Here is a 24,093-nt window from a genome sequence, read left to right as displayed (position 1 = left end):
GCAATGATAAAATTGTGTGTTGTCACCACTCTGCAAAAGTCCTAGTAGAAGCCAATGAATAAAGCTTAAAAAACCCAGGGGTTAGAGTCCCCTGGAGAAAATGGGGGTTAGAGGCCCCGTAGAGAAACAGGGGTTAGAGGCCCCTGAAAAACCCAGGGGTTAGAGTCCCCTAGTAGAGACATAGATATAAAAGTTAGAGTTCTTGTCCAAATAGATTTAGTGAACATATTGTATAATAGTTACGTTTTTTAGTAGTGTGCTGTTTTCCTTGTTCAATATTGTATAATAGTTACGTTTTTAGTAGTGTGCTAAGTTTTCCTTGTTCAATATTGTATAATAGTTACGTTTTTTAGTAGTGTGCTAAGTTTTCCTTCTTCAATATTGTATAATAGTTACGTTTTTTTAGTAGTGTGCTAAGTTTTCCTTGTTCAATATTGTATAATAGTTACTTGTTTTAGTATTGTGATAAGTTTTCCTTTTGTGTTTGTAGGAAAGTGTGAAAGTTCAAGGTAAATTGAAGGGAGGTGAAAAAGGAGGTACAGGAACATGAGAAAGAGGGACAAGGGTCTATCTTGAATAGAAGAAAATTTAAACAACAGAAGGAAGCGAAGGAGCAGAGGAGAGCATATTTACATAATATGACATTGACTTGCATGGCTGTGGAAACAAACCTTCAGCATGCTACTAAAAAGGCATCCCCTATCACAAAGGAGAAAACGGGGGAGGAGATGACAGGGGAGGTTAAGCCGTCAGCCCCGCAAGATCCAAAGTTACCAGAGACGTTGCCACCACCTTATCCGATTCCCCAGATGCCAGTAATGCAGATAAATGAGGGAATAGTGAATGTCACTGAATTAGCAGGACACGGGGGGGGGGGGGGGGGGGGGGAGTCACATGATGGAGTAGTGGCCGGTCAGGGAATTCCAGCCCTCTCCCGAAAAGTTTTTAAAAAAAAACACACAAAGCACAAAGGTACAAGATTAAAATTTATAATAAAGTAAAAATAAAGGTGAGAAGAAAATGGCAGCGAAGAGAGAAAAGTCGAAAACAACGGGAAGAGGAAGAAAGAATGTTGGAAGAAGAAGGTGAAGGCCTTACCTGTCCGATGAGGCCCGCCGCGGAGAGAGAAGCCCGCTCCCGCAGGTCAGTGGAAGTCCCGGCCTCAGGACTACAAAAGTGGCTCGTAGAGCCAAGTAAAAGTGCGCAACCACGCATGAAAAAAAACACACTGACGGGAGGGGGGAACAGCTGAGGAGTCGATCTCCACAGCTGAGGGAGACACCTGCAGCACAGCAGCAGGTGCAGAACACAGACAATAACGACAACAAGAATGAAGAGGGTAAAAAGAAAACAAGGAAACAACAGATGGTCAATCCAAAGGAAGAAGAAAAAGAACAGAAAGAAATGGAAGAAGAAGAGAAAGGCAAGACAATGGATATATCTTTCTTTAAAGAATATATGGAATCAGTGAAAGAATGGCAATTACAAGAATTTAATGAGATAAAAAGAATTAAGAATTCAGAAGAAAAAATGAATAAAATGGAAATGGCCATGTCAGAGATAGGAAAAAGAGTGGAAAATATGGAAGAACGAGAAACAATTGTAGAAATGGAAGTAGAAGACTTAAAAGAGAAATTAGAAGAATCTAATAAAAAAGTTAAAGAGGCACAGGAGCTGTTAGCTCAGAAGATAGATATAATGGAAAACTATAATAGAAGAAATAATATAAAGATAGTGGGCCTTAAGGAAGATGAAGAAGGCAAGAATATGAGAGAATTTATAAAAGATTGGATCCCCAGGGTCCTAGGAAGACCAGAATTACAGGAAGAAATGGAAATAGAGAGGGCACATAGAACTTTAGCCCCGAAACCACAACCGCAGCAAAAACCAAGATCCATTTTAGTAAAATTCTTAAGATATACAACAAGAGAAAATATATTGGAGAAAGCAATGAAGAAAGTAAGAGAAGACAAAAAGCCACTGGAATATAAAGGTCAAAAATGTTTTTTCTATCCAGACATAAGTTTTGAACTCCTGAAGAAGAGGAAGGAGTTCAATACAGCAAAAACGATCTTATGGAAAAAAGGATATAAATTTATGTTAAAGTACCCAGCGGTACTTAAAATAGTTATTCCAGGGCAACAAAACAGACTATTCTCGGATCCAGAGGAAGCAAGGAAATTTGCAGAACAACTACAAAACAAGCAGAGAGATGAAGACATGTAATGAGAGTAAAAATGACAACGAACTATATGTATGTGTGTAAAGGGGTATATGTGTGTGTGTATATATATATATATATATATATATATATATATATGTATAGTGTGTATACATGAATGTATCCGTATTTAGAGGAAAATATATAGAGTATAGACAAGAATTAATAAGGGAGGGAAAGGGAATAGAGGGAATAAGGAGGGAATTAAAAGAGTGACCTTTGTTACATATGAAAATTGAAATCTTTCCTGGGGGGGCTGGGTGGGGAGGAGTTACGGTCACTACAAAATCAGTTGACGTTTGCGAGTGAATTCGCAAATCCAAATGAAGAGGGGAGATGTGGTTGTCCGACAAGGGATAAAGGGCAACTCAGGAGGGGGAGGGGAGAATGGGGTTAAAGAAGTTTTAATTAAGAGAATAAGGAAAATGTTTGATGTTTTAGAAATGTTGTCTTATAAAGTGTTCAAAACAAGAAAGCAGAAATGGATAAGAAGGAAAGGTGATGATGGAGAAACAGAAAGGGAAGATAAACAAAGTATGAAATGGCTACGCTGAACTATATGACTTTAAATATTAACGGAATACATAACCAAATTAAAAGGAAGAAACTGCTAAATTTACTGAAAAAAGAAAAAATTGATATAGCATTTGTGCAAGAAACACATTTAACTGAATTGGAGCACAAGAAATTAAAGAGAGATTGGGTAGGACACGTAACAGCAGCGTCGTATAATTCAAAAGCAAGAGGAGTAGCTATATTAATTAGTAAAAATGTGCCAATTAAAATAGAAGAGGAAATAATAGATCCAGCAGGGAGATATGTAATGATAAAATGTCAGATATATTCGGAGTTTTGGAATCTCCTCAATGTATATTCGCCTAACGAAGAAGATCAAAAGTTTATGCAAGATATTTTTTTGAAGATAGCAGATACGCAAGGGAACATATTAATAGGAGGGGATTTCAACCTGAATTTGGATTCAAATATGGACAAAACTGGGAAAAAAATTAAAAGAAAGAACAAAGTAACCAAATTTATAATTAAATCGATGGAAGAAATGCAACTTTTGGATATATGGAGGAAACAACACCCAAATGAAAAGAAATATTCATATTACTCGGGTAGACATAAAACATACTCAAGAATAGACCTATTTTTGTTATCAGCTCGTATGCAAGATAGAGTAAGAAAAACAGAATATAAAGCTAGAATATTATCGGAAAATTCACCCTTAATATTGACAATAAAGTTAGAGGACATCCCTCCAAGAATGTATAGATGGAGATTAAACTCCATGCTACTCAAAAGGCAGGATTTTAGAGAATTCATTGAAAGACAAATTAAAATGTATTTTGAAATAAATACGGAATCAGTGAAAGATAAGTTTATACTATGGGATGCAATGAAAGCGTTCATTAGAGGGCAAATAATAAGTTATGTAACCAAGATGAAGAAGGACTATAATCAGGAAACAGAGCAGTTGGAAAGGGAAATAGTAAATATAGAAAAAGAATTAGCAATGAAGGAAGATACAACTAAAAGAAGAGAATTGGCAGATAAAAAACTAAAATATGAAACACTACAAACATATAAGGTGGAGAAGAACATAATGAAGACAAAACAGAAATATTATGAACTAGGGGAAAAAAACGCACAAAATTCTAGCATGGCAGCTTAAGACAGAACAAGCTAAGAAAATGGTATTGGCATCAAGGAAAAAAGACAAACAAATCACATATAATCCAACTGAGATCAAGGAAAACTTTAGAGAATTCTATGAACAATTATACCAAACTGAAAACGAGGGGAAAGAAGGGAAAATAGATGAATTTTTAACTAAAAATGAACTACCAAAATTACAAATAGAGGAACAAAATAAATTAACAGAACCATTTGAAATAGTAGAAATACAAGAGATAATAAAAAAATTACCAAATAATAAAACACCAGGAGAGGATGGATTCCCAATAGAATTCTATAAAACATTTAAAGATTTATTAATTCCTCCCCTCCTGGAAGTAATCAACCAGATTGATAAAACACAAAGCTTACCAGATTCATGTAAAACAGCAATAATTACAGTAATACTAAAGCAAGGGAAAGATCCACTCACACCAGCGTCATATAGACCAAATCATTACTTAACACAGATTATAAGATAATAGCTAAACTATTAGCAAACAGATTAGCAGAGTATGTACCGAAAATGGTAAATCTAGACCAAACTGGATTTATTAAAAAAAGACGCTCAACAGACAATATTTGTAAATTTATTAACTTAATTCATGCAGTAGAAGGGAGTAAAGCGCCAACAGTAGCAGTTGCTTTAGACGCAGAGAAGGCCTTTGACAGAGTAGAATGGAATTATTTATTCAAAGTATTGCAAAAATTCAGTTTACCAGAGAAGTATATTAATTGGATTAAAGCATTATATAAGGGGCCATTGGCGAAAGTGACAGCAAATGGATATATATCAAAGCAATTTAACTTAAGCAGGTCAACATGGCAGGGATGCCCACTATCACCTTTATTGTTCGCGTTACCTATAGAACCACTAGCAGAATTGATAAGAACAGAAAATAATATAAAAGGGATAAAAATAAAAGACAAGGAATATAAAATCAGTTTATTTGCGGATGATGTTATAGTATACTTAACAGAACCAGAACTATCAATAAAAGAATTATATAAGAAATTGAAGGAATATGGAGAAGTGTCGGGTTACAAGATTAACGTAAATAAAAGTGAAGCAATGCCAATGAATAATGCGGATTTCTTAAAATTTAAGAAGGAATCACCATTCAGACGGCAAATGCAAGCAATAAGATACCTAGGTATACAAATAAATAAAAATCTCGGCCATCTATATAAACTCAATTATTATCCACTAATGAAAAAATTACAGGACGATTTAGAGCATTGGAAAGATTTACCATTAACACTAATAGGAAGGATAAATTGTATTAAAATGAACATTTCCCCAAGGATATGATACCTATTTCAGGCATTGCCAATACACTTGACAGAGAAATTCTTCAAGGAGTTAAAGAAAATAATAAGGAAATTTTTATGGAAAGGGGGGAAACCGAGGATAGCACTAGATAAATTAACAGAATGGTATAAACAAGGAGGCTTCCAACTGCCAAACTTTAAATATTATTATAGAGCCGCACAATTAAGATACCTATCAGATTTTTATCAAACAAGGGAAAAGCCAGATTGGACTAGATTAGAATTAGATAAAATTGGGGAAAAGATACCTGAACACATATTATATAAATGGGATGAAAAATTGGTACAACATAGAAGTTCTCCAGTATTACATCATCTACTCAATATTTGGAAAAAGATTCATGTAGAAAGGAATAAAACAAATTATCAATTACCAAAACTAATATTGACGCAAAATAAGTTTCTCCCTTTTACAATAGAATACCTTTCCTTTAGAGAATGGGAGAAAAAAGGGATCAAAAGAATAGAAAATTGTTTTTCAGGAAATAGATTATTATCCTTTGAACAAATGAAAGATAAATACAATATAACTCAATATACAGTGCTGGCATATTACCAATTGAGATCCTATTTGAAGGACAAATTAGGAAGCAGTCTGAGGCTACCAGAGGGAAGTAACATTGAATGTGATTACAGATACAATGATAATCAAAAGATTTATAACAAATATGAATATTAAACTGCAATAAAAGGAGAATGAGGAAACAAATGGTAAAGCTAAACAAAAATGGGAACAAGATTTAAATATAAAGATAAAAAAGGAAACATGGGAGAAGTTATGTTCTGGAACGATGAGAAATACAATAAACATGAGGTTACGTATAATACAATATAACTGGATACACAGGCTATACATTATACCTCAACAGTTAAATAAATGGGACCCAACAGTATCTGATAGATGTTTTCGATGTAAAAAAGAAATGGGAACAACAATTCATGCAATCTGGACATGTGAGAAAGTAGAAAAATTTTGGGAAGATCTAAACCAAATATTAAATAAAATTACAGAAAACAATATACCAAAAAATCCAGAGATCTTCCTCCTAAGTAACATAAAAAACAAAGAATTTGGAATTGATTTGGAGGATGCACAAAAAAGATTTGTTAAGATAGCTCTAGCCGTAGCAAAAAAATGTATTATGTCAACCTGGAAATTGGAAGATAATTTGAAAATACAACAATGGTATATAGAAATGAATAAATGTATTCCATTAGAAAAAATAACATATAGTTTAAGAAATAATATTGAAATATTTGAACAAATATGGGAGCCTTACATGAAACACAATAGAGAAAACCTACCGGGGACATTCACTACCTAAATTAACGAAAGGAGAAGGAAATGAAAAGAATTGACTCAGTGAAATTTCTTGTTTATTTTTATTGAATGACAACATTGTTTGACTGGTTTAATGTATTCTAGATTTTGTACTTTAAATGGACGGGGGGGGAGGTAAGGAGGGTGGGATGGGAGGAGGGAGGGGGGGGAGAAAATGGCACTGTATATATTTGAAAAGGAAAAAGTATGTATCATGGTCAATGTGGTTTATGGTGTGAAAAATAAAAAATAAAAAATAAAAAAAATTAGCAGGTCACGAACTCCAGAGGGCGAAGGAGAGACTTAAGAGAGTTGTGCAGGAAAGGATGGAGGAAATGAAGCAGTTAATGAAGGAAATACAGAATGATGTATGTAAAGTAAGGGAAACTAGTATGCGACCGGAAAAAAACAAGTAAGAGAGATCAAGGACAGACACTTGAGAATGCCTTCTCGGTAGGAATGTCAGAGGATCACTCCACCCCGACTCCTCACAATAGACAAAAGGAGTCAGAGGATGAGGGGATCTCGACCTTTTTGAGTCAGTGTAAGGAGAGTTGGACGGATAAAGCAGGAGTACACCAGCCACAGAACCCTTGCAGGCTACACTATTTAGGTCTGCAGTAACGAGCGGGCTGCCAGCCGTAGTCAGGGAGGCATTAGAGAATAATCCTGATATTCCTGGTTGCTCGAATGAGCAATGGGAAAAACATTTGACCCATCACATGAAGCGTTACAGGGCTAAGCAAAAGGAGGACAAACAAAGTACGGAGTCGGCACAAGTGCAACTCCTTAAGCTTCAATTGGAAGAGGGTAGGAAAAAGGCAAATGAGGCAAAAAAGAATCCCTCAAAGGGTGCGAACCAGATGATTCAGCAGCCACCGCAGCCACCACAAGGGAATAATATGAATTGGCATTCAGCCCCAAATTGGGCACCGGGTCCCACCTATGGGGGCAGGACTGGAGGTCCAATGGGGGGATTCCGAGTAAGAGGGAGAGGTTGGGGTGTTCCACGAGTGCAGCCAGCCGTATGTTTTGGATGTGGTCAACCAGGACACTGGAAGAGAGAGTGCCCCCTAGCATGGGGTCCTCAGGACACTGGGGGAAGGGGATTTGGACCACCACAATATGAGCCTTGGGTCCAGCCCCAGAGATTGTCAGTGACACCCCCGGTACATCAGGCACCCCACGCGGCTCTAGCTCCGACAAGACGATTCCCATTGCTGACAGAGGAAGAGCAATGTTACCCACAGTGACAGGGCCCAAGCACCTAAGAGCAGGCTAGGTTGGCAGATCCATTCCTGCAGATTAAAGTGATGGACATGGAAGTATCCTTTTCAGTGGATACGGGTGCCAGATTTTCAACACTTACTGGTGCTGAGTTTCAATCTAAAAAGTCATCCTCTAGCGTCCAGTTGATAGGGTTCTCGGGTACACCAGAAAATCTGCCATTTTCTACACCACTAGTCACTTCTGTGGCAGGACAGACTTTTGCACATCAATATATTCTGTCGGCAATGTGCCCTACTAATCTTTTGGGCAGAGATCTGCTGGTCAGGTGTGGAGCATCGATCCTTTGCGGACCTAGCGGATTAGAGGTCACCTTTCCAAATGGATATTCAATGAACTGTTCATTAACTACGCTTTGTTCCAGTTCTCAGATGTTGGTGTCAGCCGCTGGAGGATCCGCGTCTGAGGGACTATGGGCTGAAATTTACTGGGGGCTGCTGGAACCAGAGGACCCACAGAAGGGAGGGCTGCTAAAGCTTTATAATCAATGGAAGCCGTGGATCCAGACGTTACACCCATATACCCCTCCCTCGGACCCCCTCCATGTTACCCTCTTTTACGATAGGGATGGGGATGAAATTTATCAGCATGCCTTTTATGCAGAGGTAGAGGGCATGCAATGGGAGATTAATTCGGACTACATAGTGGTAGGAAAGGAGGGAGTGGCCGCTACGGTGGCACTGACATCTGAGCAGCTGGAATGGTATGTGATGGCCGGTGAGGCCATTCCTCATGTCACTCTTGCAATTGGCACTAATCACCAGGCAAAAGATTTGGGACCGATGTGTCAGAACTTGATGTCCTTGAGGGACTGGTCCGACACTCAATTACCGACAGTGCGGTACTCTCTGTCTGGTTAGGCGTACAGGATTTTGTACCCTTCAAATGATCGGGTCCTCCTTGAGCATGGACAAATTGAACGCTTTCATGGTAGAGAAAGGATGGATCATCCCGACTCTGCCCCTATGTTAGATTCTATCCCTGAGGACCTTTGGTCAGTGCGACCAGCAGACGGGTTTTTGCCAGCAGGTTGATCCCATAACATTTGAACTTTCAGATTATACTCCCATTTGGCAGACACAGTATCCCCATAAACCCGAGGCTGAGGTGGGTCTGGCAGATACCATTGATGGCCTTATGTATTCAGGGGTGTTGGAACATTCGTGTACAAGTACACCTTACCTGTTCCGAAACAGGACACGGGCAAATATCGGATGGCCCATGACTTAAGGCGCATTAATGGTATTGTGCGAACACCCACAGTTCCAGTACCGAACCTATATACCGCAATGACTGCTTTAACTCCAGACCACAAGTGGTTCTCTTGTATAGATTTAGCGAATGCTTTATTTTGTTTGCCGCTGGCAGAACAGTTTAGAGATGTGTTTTCCTTTACGTATAGAGGTATAAAGTTACGTTATACTCGACTCCCGCAGGGCTTTATCTTATCCTCAGGGATTTTCAATCAGGTTTTGAAAGAACAGCTGGGGGGGTTAGTACTGCCATGTGGGGTAGTTCTGATCCAGTACGTAGATGATATCTTATTGGCAGCACCTGAGCCTGTCTCCTGTTTGGAGGCCACAAAACTCCTGCTAGTGCAGCTGTTCAAGGCAGGTTTTAAAGTCTCTCGTTTAAAGTTGTAATGTTGTAGACAGATGGTCTCCTTTTTAGGAAGAATGGTCTAAGTGAAAGGTACAGCGATACTACATCATCCAAAACCTAAGATAGTTAAGGAAATGCTTTCGTTTTTGGGTTTGACAGGTTATAGTAGGCAGTTTATCCCATCGTATGGTGAGTTGACACATCCACTGCGAACTTTGGTGAATGAGCAGGGGATGAAGAATCTGGGAGCTACACTTGATTGGACTGCACAGGCTGAGATGAGTTTTATTCTACTTAAGTAAGCTCTTACAACTGCTATAGATTTGGCGATTCCAAATTATAGACACCTTTTCTTTTTGGATGTTTCTGAAAAAGCACACACGATTGTTGGTGTCCTTTTTCAGAAAAAAGAGGGTGGAAGATGTGTGCTCATGTATGTGAGTATAACACTAGATCCGACTGAAGACAGACACCCACCATGCACGAGACATGTAGCGGGGGTAGCAAAGATTTTACAAAAGGTGGCACACATAGTGATGGGAATTGCCCTGATGGTATTAACAACACACAGTATTGTAGCATTTGTGAGCTTGACAGCGTTTACAATGACATCACTGAGGCAGACGAGACTGGAAAAGATTCTGAATGCTCCAAATATTACATTTACCCATGAAGGCATTAATATGGCAGACAATATGGGAGAGGGAGAACCACACTGTTGTGAAAAGAGGGTTCTAAGGGATATTAAAATAAGACCTGATTTACAGGCTTCACCCTTGAGAGAACCAGATGAAACCTTATTTACAGATGGCTGTTGATACAGACATCCTACGGACGGATTAAAAGCCACCTATGCAGTAGTACGGATAACCACAGAAGGATTTGAAGAAATTATTACAGGGACAGTGAGAGGAAAGTAGTCAGGACAAATGGCCGAACTACAGGGAATGATAGCAGCATTAGAATGGGCAGAAGGAAAGGAGGTCAATATATATACAGATTCGGCATATGTGGTAGGGACAATACAGGTTGAGCTGAGTCAATGGATTAGAAGTGGGTTTTTAACAGCAGCAAGGACCCCAATTAAACACAAGAAGGATGTTAGGAAATTAGCTGAGACCCTCTTGAAACCAAGGGCATTAGCAGTTATTAAATGTAAGGGCCATGATAAAACAGATACGATGGTAGCTCGGGGAAATCAGGAAGCGGACACGGCCGCAAAAAGGGCAGCAGGGTACGGCCCTCAGTTTATTAAGATGCAGGCAGATAGAATGGCACATGACTTATTGCCACCTTGTGAGGTAGGAGTAATAATTCAGGAACAAGCGCAGGCATCACCCCAGGAAATGATGGTATGGAAAGAAAGGGGGGGCAACCGAAGATCAAGGACTGTGGAGATCAATGAACAGTAGGCCAGTATTACCATCTGGACTCATAAAATCCCTCCTGGAGGAGGCGCATGGGTTAACCCACTGTGGGAAGAAACAGATGATAACGAATTTGGTACATTGGTGGCGCCCCTTCCTGCCGGCGATGGTGGAGAATCATCAGAGAGTGTAAGGTATGTATAACATAGAATGTCAAGGCGACTGTGAAACCTCACGAAGGACAGTTTCCATTGCCTAAGTTACCAGGGCAGGAAATTGTAATTGATTACACGGACATGATAGAGAGGGCAAGGGGATATTGATACCTCTTATTAGCAGTTGATGTGTTCACAGGTTGGCCGGAGGCAATCCCTGCCAAAAGAGAAGATGCAAAGATGGTAATTAAGTTCCTAATCAACCAGTACATTCCTATACATGGGTTTCCTAGGAAGTCATTTTAAGAATGAAGATTTACAGGAGGTAAAAGTGATGTTAGGGTTGAAACATGCCTTTGGAACGGTGTATCATCCACAATCCCAAGGAAAAGTGGAGAGAATGAACCAAACAATAAAAGGTAAGATCGGGAAAGTACAGGCACGGACCAAATTAAATTGGGTGGATGCGCTGCCCCTGGCATTGATGTCAATAAGGAGTTCGGTAAGTTATGTGACAGGATTTACTCCGTATGAACTACAAACGGGGCACCAGTTTCCGGGACCTGGAGCCGGGATTCATACCACAAAGGAAAAGGTAAGTCCAATGAAATGTAAGCTTTATTATGATAAACTAACGGCTCTGGTATCAGCTTTTTCACAACAGGTTGCAAGTACCGAACGAAAAGGTGAAACCCCGATACCATCAGCCGCGGAGTGGGTTCTGCTAAAGGTGATCAAGAGAAAGTGGTCGGAGCCCAGGTGGACAGGACCCTACAGAGTGGTGGAGAGGACGTCCCACGTGGTTCAACTACTGGGAAAAGGAGAGACGTGGTATCATTGGAGTCAGTGTACAGCAATGGACCCACCTACATGGACACTGGAACAGATTTGAACGGAGGTGACTGAGAATCTGTGAAGTAACTACGGACTAAGAACTTTTTGAACGGGTCCCTTTAAAGAGACTATTGGATTACAGTGACTGTATTTCAGTATTTGAAGTGATATTTCTATATTGAAGTCAACAGAATTTAGGGGGCTGTGATGGACACTATGTGGGGACTATGGGTGATGTTGTTCCTAGCCCTTGAAGCATCTGGAGAAGGAAACAACTGTACAAAGTGTTTGTGGTCAGCCTGGGAGGCCCATAACGAACCGAAACAGTACTTTGTGGATTGGACTGACGTTCCTGAACACTGTGTTGGGGCCCCCACTGGACTGAAGTGTGTTCATAATGGCCAAGTTTGTGAGGTTAAGTTTAACAAGGGGTCGGAGATGCTGGTCCTTGCAAAAACTCCTGAGGTCTTGGTCCCAGAAGTTAACTGGTGGTTGGTCTCATTTTCATGAGACCAAAAGGGGGACTGTTGGAATATAGGGATTAATTAGAAAATATGTAGAATATATGCTTATGTACTATTCACTTTGTATACATGAATCCAGTACTATGTAACAATTTAATATTTATCTCATGGTGAAGGGAAAGAGTAATGTAAGTAAGGGGCAGCCACAGTATGTAGCAAAGTTGGCTGATTACAGTAGGTTTAGAATTGCCTGCTCCCAAAATACAAAAGAGAGAATATGTATGAAACAATTTAGTAGGAAGGTTAAGGCAAAAGGAGGTGTTGATTAGCACAGGAGCCGATGGCCAGACAAGAACAAAGAGAATCCTGACAGAGACTGTCAGAAACAAAAAGAATGGAATAACTCAGTAAGAAGGCAGAAGGAGGTGTTGAGTAGAACAGAAGAACATGGTCAAATGAGAACAAAGAAATAATTAGAAATATCTTGGGTATGAATTGATTTCTGATCAAAATAACAGGATATTCTAGCCTTGAGGATTAAGATGGGAGCTCTATACCCCAGATATCTGCAGAGCAGGAAATTACTTGTGATAAATCTTATGCAAGAGATCTAGCAAAGAAAGCCAACTTTTGTTCTGTATGATAAGGTTGAGCTATATAAACTGTAGAGGTCAGTCTTGGGGAATAGCTCACTGTGCAGGTGACCTATGAACTAATGACTGAACCAGAGCTCTGTTAAGCTTTATTCTTGTGCTGTGTAATAAACTGATTGTTGAATCGAATACCTTCTATCACTTCATTCAACGAGCACGTGTCGGACTCTGGCTTTACCCTACCCTCAATTTAGTTTATGTGTCGTCTGAGTCCAGTGTGCTCGTTGAATGAAGTGATAGGAGAAGGTATTTGGTTCAACAATCAGTTTATTATACAGCACAAGAATAAAACTTAACAGAGCTCTGGGTCAGTCGTTAGTTCATAGGTCACCTGCACAGTGAGCTATTCCCCAAGACTGACCCCTATTGTCCAGTCTGCTCAGTTTATATAGCTACAATTTACCATACAGAACAAAAGTTGGCTTCCTTTGCTAGATTTTTATATAAAGTATATCACCAGCAATTTCCTTATTCTCCAGTTTATCTCAGGTGTAGGCCTCTTATCTTAAATCTTCCAGTTCAGACCATCCTATTGTTTTGACCAGAAATCAATTCCTGCCCCAGATATTTCCAAACATCGTTCTGTTCCTGTCTGGCCAATGTCTTCTGTTCTCCTTAACACCTCCTCATGCCTTAATCTTCTTCCTAGACTGGCTTTCCATTCCCTTTGTTTCTTACAGGATATTCTTTGTTCTGGTCTGCCTGTGTCTCCTGCGCTACTCAACACCTCCTTCAGTTGAGCATTCCTCTTAAATCGTTTCATCCATTTCCTCTCCCTTGTTTTTTGGGAGCAGACAATTCTACCCCTACTCTACTCAGCCAACTTTGCTCCATGCTGTGATTGCCACTTAATTACCTTATACTTTTCCCTTAACCATAAAGTAAATATAAAAATTGTTACATAGTCCTCTAATCCGTGATATTTTAGCCCCTAGATTCCAACAGTCCCCCTTTTGGTCTCATGAAAATGAGACCAACCATCTGCTACCTTATTAGACCGAGATCTCGGGAGTTATGGCAAGGACCGGCATCTCCGACCCCTTGGTTTCAGTAGACTCTTGGGAGGGCAGTAGGGACAAATACATGCCTTGGGATCCGGGGATGGCTCTCTGTGAAAACGCTCGTTGAACCAGGCACTGGAGGCAGGGAAGGATGCACGGGATCAGGATCAAAGCCAACACCACCACTCCAGCAACTAGCACTGCAGTCTGTATCCATCCCCAGCTTCCTGAAAACAAATTTCCTAGCCATGCGCTGCCTAAGGGTCGCCAGGTCTGAACCGGGACATGAGCTAATTTGCGAATGCCTGAAGAAATATCCTTTACTGCTTGCCCATTGTCATTGATTTTTAAACAGCAATTAGTGAGATTCAATTTCCCACACACTCCCCCCTCCGTGGCTAACAAATAGTCTAATGCTAAGCGGTTTTGAAACACCGTGGCCCTAATCTGTTGCTGCTCTTCCGCCAACAGATCAAGGCCCGTGGCTGTGTTATTGGTGATAATTTCCAAAATAGCTTGTAACCGAATCAGACGGTTTAACATTTAAATTAGGGTTCGATACCCCCAGGACCCATCCTGGGCCCAGGTGGCAGGTCTGTAATAAGAAATAATGCACTCTGGAGGCCAGTCCTCTCCCCACTCACCGATCTTTAAATCCCTCTTCTGACGGAGCCCCTGATATACACGCTGAGCTAACTGATGGGAGTCATTCTGGGGTAAAAGCACAAATTGTGGTTGAATGATACCTATACAACACGTTCCCCTCCAGTCTGGCTCCAAAAAAGTGTATGCCATATTCCCACAAATCCAATATAGTACCTCTGGAGCAAATCCGTGTGGAGAGGAATGAGCCCACAATTGTCTGAGTGAGGGAACCCCCTTATATGGATTATCCCCCGTGCAATTCCATACTACTTTACCACGGGAGTTATCCGTTATAGGTCTGCAATCTGCTTCATTCTGTGGGGCCAGGAACCACCGTGGTCGCTGAGGATGCCATTGAGGGAACTTCCCCAAGATTTTAACCCTTGTGCACCTTGAATCCCCTTTATACTGATTGCCTTGCTCCTTCCTGATACATTCCTCCCCTAATGGGATATTTGCTAAGTGCCATGTCTGGCGGGGGCGCGTCTCTTCTGCCGATCCGTGAAAACCCATCAACTCCCACACCTCCAGGGGCTCCCTGCTCTATGGCTATGACCCATCTCTTGTGGGTCCCCCACATACACAACAGTTTTTTACCCCCAAGAGTTCTGCCGTAGTTTGGCTAAGGTCTACCCATCTATTGTCGTCTACTCTGTGAGTTGCTGCCTGGCTTTTAGCGTTGGCATAAATATTCCCCTTTTCGCTGTCCCATGGTTGTTTTCCATTTTGCCACATGGGTTCCCACTGTATCCTCTGAATTGGTATTGAGCCCCCTTTCCCCTTATCTCGGTCTCCCTCCCGGGCACAAAACCATGTTATTCCTTGTGGACAGCGGTCTCGATTTGGCGTGAACGGTAACGATCCCCTATTGAACTTAACATCATACACTTGTCCATTATGAACACACTTACGTCCCGTGTGAGTCCCAACACAGAGTTCAGGAAAGTCAGTCCAATCCGCAAAGTACTGTTCTTTTTCGTTATGTGACCCCCAGGCTGAATGCAAACACTTCGTACAGTGGTTTTCCTCCCAAGATCCTTCAAGGGCTCGGAACACCAGCACCCATAATCCCCACATAGTATTCATCCCTTTTGTTTTGACGTTAATATATTGATTATAACATCAAACACTGATATACAGTCACCATAGTCCAATAGTCTCTTTAAAAAGGGACACGTTAAATATTCTTAGTCCGTAGTTTCTTCACAGGGTCCCAGTCATCTCCGTTCGAATCTGTTCCAGTGTCTGTGTCGGTGGGTCCGTTGCTGCACACTGACTCCAATGATACTACGTATCTCCTTTTCCCTGTAGTCGAACCGCGTGGGACGTTCTCTCCACCACTCTGTAGGGCCCTGTCCACCTGGGCTCCAACCATTTTCTCTTGATCACTTTTAGCAGAACCCACTCCGCGACTGATGGTATCGGTGTTTCCCCTTTTCTGTCGGTACTGGTGACCTGTTGTGAAAAATCTGACACCAGAGCCGTTAGTTTATCATAATAAAGCTTGCATCTCATTGAACTTACCTCATTCTTCGTGGTCTGAATTCCTGCTCCAGGTCCCGGAAACTGGTGCCCCATTTGTAGTTCGTATGGAGTAAATCCTGTCACAGAACTTACCGAACTCCTTATTGACATTAACGCCAGGGGCAACGCATCCACCCAATTTAGTTTGGTCTGTGCCTGTACTTTCCCGATCTTACCTTTTATTGTTTGGTTCATCCTCTTCACTTTCCCTTGGGATTGTGGATGGTACACCGTTCCAAAGGCATGTTTCAACCCCAACATCGCTTCTACCTCCTGTAGATCTTTATTCTTAAAATGACTTCCATTATCTGACCTAATTTTTCTAGGGAATCCGTGTCTCGGAATATATTGGTTGATCAGGAACTTACTTACCGTCTTTGCATCTTCTCTTTTGGCAGGGATTGCCTCCGGCCACCCTGTGAACACATCTACTGCTACTAAGAGGTATCGATAACCACTTGCCCTCTCAATCATGTCCGTGTTATCAACTGCAATTTCCTGCCCTGGTAACTTAGGCAACGGAAACTGTACTTCATGCGGCTTCACAGTCGCCTTGACATTGAAAGTTATACATACCTCACACTCTCTGATATGGTTCTCCACCATCGCCGGCAGGAAGGGGTGCCACCAATGTATCAAATACCTTATATGCTTCTTTCCACAGCGTGTTAACCCATGCGCCTCCTCTAGGAGAGGTTTCATGAGTCCAGATGGTAAAACGGGCCTACCGTCTGTCGATCTCCACAGTCCTTGATCCTCGGTTGCCCCCCTTTCCTCCCATACCATCCTTTCCTGAGGTGATGCCTTCGCTTGTTCCTGAATTATTACTTCTACCTCACACGGTGGCAATAAGTCATGTGCCGTTTGTCTGCCTGTGTCATAATAAACTGAGGGCCGTATCCTGCTACCCTTTTTGCGGCCATGTCCGCTTCCTGATTTCCCCGAGCTACCATCGTATCTGTTCTATCATGTCCTTTACATTTAATAACTGCTAATGCCCTTGGATTCAGGAGAGCCTCAGCCAATTTCCTAACATCCTTCTCGTGTTTAATTGGGGTCCTTGCTGCTGTTAAAAACCCACTTCTAATCCATTGACTAAGCTCAACCTGTATTGTCCCTACCACATATGCAGAATCTGTATATATATTGACCTCCTTTCCTTCTGCCCATTCTAATGCTGCTATTATTCCCTGTAGTTCTGCCAGTTGTGCTGACTCCTTTCCTCTCACTGCCCCTGTAATGATTTCTTCAAATCCTCCTGTAGTTTTTCGTACCACCGCATAGGCGGCTTTCAATCCATCAGTGGGGTGTCTGTAACAACAACCATCTGTAAATAAGGTTTCATCTGGTTCTCTCAAGGGTGTAGCCTGTAAGTTAGGTCTTATTTTAATATCCTTTACTACCCTCTTTTCACAACAGTGTGGTTCTCCCTCTCCCATATTGTCTGCCATGTTAATGCCTTCAAGGGTAAACGTAACATTTGGAGCATTCAGGATCTTTTCTAGTCTCGTCTGCCTTAGCGAAGTCATTGTAAATGCTGTCGAGCTCACAAATGCTACAATACTATGTGTTGTTAATACCGTCAGGCCATGTCCCATCACTATGTGTGCCACCTTTTGTAAAATCTTTGCTACCCCCGCTGCATGTCTCGTACATGGTGGGTGTCTGTCTTCTGTCGGATCCAGTGTGATACTCACATACATGACACACATCTTCCACCCCCTTTTTTCTGAAAAAGAACACCATTAATTGTGTGTGCTTTTTCAGAAACATCCAAAAAAAAAGGTTGTTTATAATTTGGAATCGCCAAATCTATAGCTGTTGTAAGAGCTTGCTTAAGTAGAATAAAACTCATCTCAGCCTGTGCAGTCCAATCAAGTGTAGCTCCCAGATTCTTCATCCCCTACTCATTCACTAAAGTTCGCAGTGGATGTGTCAACTCGCCATACGATGGGATAAACTGCCTACTATAACCTGTCAAGTCCAAAAATGAAAGCATTTCCTTAACTGTCTTTGGTTTTGGATGATGTAGTATCGCTGTTCGATGTGCAGGGGAAATCCCTGTACCTTTCGCTGAGACCATTCTACCTAAAAAGGAGACCACCTGTCTGCAGCATTGCAACTTTAAGCGAGAGACTTTAAATCCTGTCTTGAACAGCTGCATCAGCAGGAGACGTGTGGCCTCCAAACAGGAAGCATGATCAGGTGCTGCCAATAGGATGTCATCTACGTACTGGATCAGAACTACCCCACCTGGCAGTACTAAACTCCCCAGCTGTTCCTTCAAAACACGATTGAAAATCCCTGGAGATAAGATAAAGCCCTGCGGAAGTCTAGTATAATGTAATTTTCTACCTCTATACATGAAAGAAAACACATCTTTTAATTGTTCTGCCAGCGGCAAACAAAAGAAAGCATTCGCTAAATCTATGCAAGAGAACCACTTGTGGTCAGGGGTTAAAGCAGTCATGGCAGTATATGGGTTCGGTACTGGAACTGTGGGTGTTCGCACAATACCATTGATACGTCTTAAATCATGGGCCATCCGATATTTGCCCGTCTCCTGTTTCGGAACAGGTAAGATGGGTGTATTCCAACTTGAGCACGAATGCTCCAACACCCCTGAATCCATTTAGCCCTCAATGGCATTTGCCAGACCCACCTCGGCTTCAGGTTTGTGGGGATACTGTGTCTGCCAAATTGGAGTATAATCTGACAGTTCGAAGGTTATGGGATCAGCCTGCTGACAAAAACCCACATTTGCTGATCCCACTGACCACAGGTTCTCAGGGAGAGAATCTAGCATAGGGGCCGAGTAGGGGTGATCCATCTTCTCTCTACCATGAAAGCGTTCAATCTGTCTATGCTCAAGGAGGACTCGATCATTTGTCAGGTACAAAATCCTGTACGCCTGACCAGATGAGGAGAACTGCACTGTCGGTATTTGGGCATGCTGATAAATTTCATCCCCATCCCTATCATAAAAGAGGGTCACATGGAGGGGGTCCGAGGGAGGGGTATACGGGTGTAACGTCTGGATCCAAAGCTTCCATTGATTATAAAGCTTTAGCAGCCCTCCCTTCTGTGGGTCCTCTGGTTCCAGCAGCCCCCAGTAAATGTCAGCCCATAGTCCCTCAAACGCGGATCCTACAGCGGCTGCCAACAACATCTGAGAACCGGAATGAAGTGTAGTTAATGAACAGTTCATAGAATATCCATTTGGAAAGGTGATCTCTATTCCGCTGGGTCCGCAAAGGATCGATGCTCCGCACCTGACCAGCAGGTCTCTGCCCAAAAGATTAGTAGGGCACCTGGCTGACAAAATGTATTGATGTGTGAAAGTCTGTCCCGCCACAGAAGTGACTAGCGGTGTAGCAAATGGCAGATTTTCTGGTGTACCCGAGAACCCTATCAGCTGGACGCTAGAGGATGATGTTTTAGCTTGAAACTCAGCGCCAATGAGTGTTGAAAATCTGGCTCCCGTATCCACTAAAAAGGATACTTCCATGTCCATTACGTTAATCTGCAGGAAGGGGTCTGCCAACCTTGGGTGCTCGGGCCCCGTCACTGCTGGTAATATGGCTCCTCCTCCGTCAGCGATGGGAATTGCCCCTTTGGAGCGAGAGCCGCATGGGGTGCCTGATGTCTCGGGGGTGGCACTGACGATCTCTGGGGCTGGACCCAAGGCTCATATTGTGGTGGTCCATATCCCCTTCCCCCAGTGTCCTGAGGACCCCAAACTAGGGGGAAATCTCTCTTCCAGTGTCCTGGTTGACCACATCTGAAGCATACGGCTGGCGGCATTCGTGGAACATCCCGACCTCTCCCTCTTTCTCGGAATCCCCCAATTGGACCTCCAATTCTGCCCCCACAGGTGGGACCCGGTGCCAAATTTGGGGCCGGGGGCCAATTCGTATTATTCCCTTGTGGTGGCTGCGGTGGCTGCTGAATCATCTGGTTCGCATCCTTTGAGGAATTCTTTTTTTGCCTCGTTTACCTTTTTCCTAGCTTCTTCCAATTGAAGCTTAAGGAGTTGCACTTGTGCCGACTCCGTACTTTGTCCTCCTTTTGCTTAGCCCTGTAACGCTTCATGTGATGGGTCAAGTGTCTTTCCCATTGCTCATTCGAGCAACCAGGAATGTCAGGGTTATTCTCTAACGCCTCCCTAACTACAGCTGGCAGCCTGCTCGTTACTGCAGCCCTAAAGAGTGTAGTCTGTAAGGGATCTGTGGCTGGGTGTACTCCTGCTTTATCCGTCCAACTTTCCTTACTCTGACTCAAAAAAGTCGAGATCTCCTCATCCTCCTTAATGGAAAAGGTCAGGGACTGCATGACACCGGGGGGAACGGGAAACTTATCCCGCATTGCCCCTCCTATTGCCGTAGCATGTTTGGCAAATGGCTCAGCATCGGGGCACCTAGTGATTCCTGCGACCATTTCTACCTGATGTATCTCCCACAGCCCAAGCTGTTTCCCTAATAATGCTCTCCAATCCCCTATGGATATCTTATGTTCCATCGTATATTGGCAGCACTTTCCCATCCTCGCTCCACCTCCCTCAGTCGGAGGTGGCATTTTGTCCAAAATACAATTCATGTCGGTGAATGAGAAGGGTTGATACCTTTCCCCAATTTGCGGACCCTTATAAATTAACGGCATCTGTCTATACCTTTCTGGAAGCCGTACTTCCTCCCTGTCTCGCAACCCGTATCCCAAAGGGGAGCGAGGGTTTTCCTGACCCTGTCTTCTGTGTGTGACCATTCTTCCCCTGATCGTGACTGGCTGTTCCTCATCCTCACTCTCCACACTCACACTAGCTATCTCACTTTCCTTGTCCTGCCCTCTCTCCCGCTCCCATCTGACACTCACTGGGTCACTTCCCCTCCTATTCTCCTCTTCTTGTCCCTGTTCTCTCTCATCTGTTTTTCCCAGGCACCTACTAGTTTCCCTAACTGCACATATATCGTTCTGTATTTCGTTCATAAATTCCTTTGTTTCCTCCTCTCTCTCCTGCACAAAGCTCTTAAGTCTCTCCTTCGCCTCATGGAGTTCTGGACCTGCTAACTCAGTGACATTCACTATTCCCTCACTTATCTACATCGTTGGCATCTGGGGAATCGGATAAGGTGGTGGCAATGTCTCTGGTAACTTTGGATATAGCGGGGCTGACGGCTTAACCTCCCCCGTCATCTCCTCCCCCGTTTTCTCCTTTGTGATAGGGGATGCCTTTTTAGTAGCATGCTGAAGGTTCGCTTCCACAGCCATGCAAGTCAATGTCATATTATGTAAATCTGCCCTTCTCTGTTCCTTTGCTTCCTTCTGCTGTTTAAGCCTTCTTCTATTCCAGATAGATCCTTGTCCCTTTGCCTCACGTTCCTGTACCTCCTTTGCCGCTTCCCTCTCGGCTTCTCCCAAGTACATTACAAGCCGGATCTTTTCAAACCCTAGCGGTACCTTACCCTGACTCTGCAGCTCTTTCCATATTTAGTTGTACCGTTTCATAGCTTGTACCTCCTCTCCCTTCGGTAATCCTCCCAGTAATTGATTCCTTGTTCTTTCCCACTGTCGGTTCACAGATGGGGAAACCCATCTGTCTTCCCCGAACTTTTGCCATACATCCCCACTTACTCCTTCCATCTTACGTTCCGATTTTTAACCCTTCCGACTTCGTACTTCAATGGGTCTCTCCCCTGGTAGGATTTTGCCACCCTGCAATCTACTTCGACCCTTCACACGTTATTATAAACACCTGCGGCACACTGTACACAATACTTAACCAATAACTATTACCCAAGATATACAATCCTTAAACAAATACTTATTATACACTACTATAATACATGATCCTTAAACAAATACTTATTATACACTACTGTAATACACGATCCTTAAACAAATACTTATTATACACTACAAAACCAAATAACAATAACACAATGTACCCTATTCTATTTGGCCAAGTGTCTACATTAATATCTCGAGATCTCTATTAGGGGCCTCTAACCCCGTTTTCTACAGGGGACTCTAACCCCCGTTACCTACAGGGGACTCTAACCCCCGTTACCTACAGGGGACTCTAACCCCCGTTACCTACAGGGGCCTCTAACCCCTGAAGCTTTATTCCTTAGCTTCTACTAGGACTTTTGCAGAGTAGTGACAACACACAATTTTATTGTTGCCAATAGCAGAACTTCGTTTAAACAGGCGTCTGCTTACTTTCTTTTGTTGAGTTTCCCCTTGTTGTTATCACCACACCACAATCGACCGTTGTGTTGTCTTTTTCTCTTCCGTCACTTTTCCATCTTCATCACGTCGGGGTCACCAAATTGTCGGACTCTGGCTTTACCCTACCCTCAATTTAGTTTATGTGTCGTCTGAGTCCAGCGTGCTCGTTGAATGAAGTGATAGGAGAAGGTATTCAGTTCAACAATCAGTTTATTATACAGCACAATAAAACTTAACAGAGCTCTGGGTCAGTCGTTAGTTCATAGGTCACCTGCACAGTGAGCTATTCCCCAAGACTGACCCCTATTGTCCAGTCTGCTCAGTTTATATAGCTACAATTTACCATACAGAACAAAAGTTGGCTTCCTTTGCTAGATTTTTACATAAAGTATATCACCAGCAATTTCCTTGTTCTCCAGTTTATCTCGGGTGTAGACCTCTTATCTTAAATCTTCCAGATCAGACCATCTATTGTTTTGACCAGTAATCAATTCCTGCCCCAGATATTTCCAATCATCGTTCTGTTCCTGTCTGGCCAATGTCTTCTGTTCTCCTTAACACCTCCTCATGCCTTAATCTTCTTCCTAGACTGGCTTTCCATTCCCTTTGTTTCTTACAGGATATTCTTTGTTCTGGTCTGCCCCGTGTCTCCTGTGCTACTCAACACCTCCTTCAGTTGAGCATTCCTCCTAAATCGTTTCATTCATTTCCTCTCCCTTGTTTTTTGGGAGCAGACAATTCTACCCCTACTCTACTCAGCCAACTTTGCTCCATGCTGTGATTGCCACTTAATTACCTTATACTTTTCCCTTAACCATGAAGTTAATATAAAAATTGTTACAAAGTCCTCTATTCCGTGATATTTTTGCCCCTAGATTCCAACACACGCTGGACTCAGACGACACATAGACTAAATTGAGGGTAGGGTAAAGCCAAAGTCCGACACTTGGAAATGCAAGATCTAAAGGGCCACTTGTACGTCCAGCCATTTCCAAGAATCTGCTGACTCTTGGTTTCAATGGAGCTACTTTTGGGAAAACCCCATTCACTGAACTTGTATGACAATGTAAACTAAATCCTGTTCTGTTGCTGTCCAACATTCAGATAGGTTTTAGTGAAGGCCGTCAGAACCCCAGATGGAGCATCCACATTCACACCATGGTGGAGATGTATCAACAGAGTATGGACCCAACACCTCTTGTGTCTCCACTAACTTTTTCAGAAAGTAATATAGATCCCACCTCCCAGATGTTTTATCTTCCCATTGAAATTTCATTGAGTCTTTATTCACCACCCTATCAGGCTGCACGAAAACCAACAAGGTCGGGTCAGATACAGCAATGAGCTCTCTGAACCCTTCTCCATTAACAATGGCGTGAAGCAAGGCTGTGTTCTGGCACCAACCCTCTTTTCAATCTTCTTCAGCATGATGCTGAACCAAGCCATGAAAGACCCCAACAATGAAGACGCTGTTTACATCCGGTACCGCACGGATGGCAGTCTCTTCAATCTGAGGCGCCTGCAAGCTCACACCAAGACACAAGAGAAACTTGTCCGTGAACTACTCTTTGCAGACGATGCCGCTTTAGTTGCCCATTCAGAGCCAGCTCTTCAGCGCTTGACGTCCTGCTTTGCGGAAACTGCCAAAATGTTTGGCCTGGAAGTCAGCCTGAAGAAAACTGAGGTCCTCCATCAGCCAGCTCCCCACCATGATTACCAGCCCCCCCACATCTCCATCGGGCACACAAAACTCAAAACGGTCAACCAGTTTACCTATCTCGG

The 24,093-nt window shown here is 42.6% G+C and overlaps 1 protein-coding gene across 6 annotated transcripts in view; it reads right to left on the bottom strand.

Moving 5' to 3' along the window:
• Window positions 1–24,093, bottom strand: part of LOC138736970 (tetratricopeptide repeat protein 16-like) — a 68,105-nt gene that overhangs the window by 6,654 nt on the left and 37,358 nt on the right. Inside the window, exon 14 of one of the 6 annotated variants that reach the window (XR_011340695.1) lies at window positions 22,303–22,474. The exons of 4 other annotated variants lie outside the window; for them this stretch is intronic. Coding sequence is in view for 1 of the 2 variants with exons in the window: in XM_069887294.1 (XP_069743395.1) it covers window positions 11,159–11,182 (24 nt within the window). In the remaining variant the exon portion in view is untranslated. Of the gene's footprint in view, window positions 1–11,136; window positions 11,183–22,302; window positions 22,475–24,093 lie in introns of all 6 variants that reach the window. One more of the 6 variants, XM_069887294.1, reaches the window with a different exon arrangement.

The sequence above is a fragment of the Narcine bancroftii genome, chromosome 1, assembly GCF_036971445.1.
Source record: "Narcine bancroftii isolate sNarBan1 chromosome 1, sNarBan1.hap1, whole genome shotgun sequence".
NCBI classification, from domain to species: domain Eukaryota; kingdom Metazoa; phylum Chordata; class Chondrichthyes; order Torpediniformes; family Narcinidae; genus Narcine; species Narcine bancroftii.
This window is presented reverse-complemented; position numbering and strand designations above follow the sequence as displayed.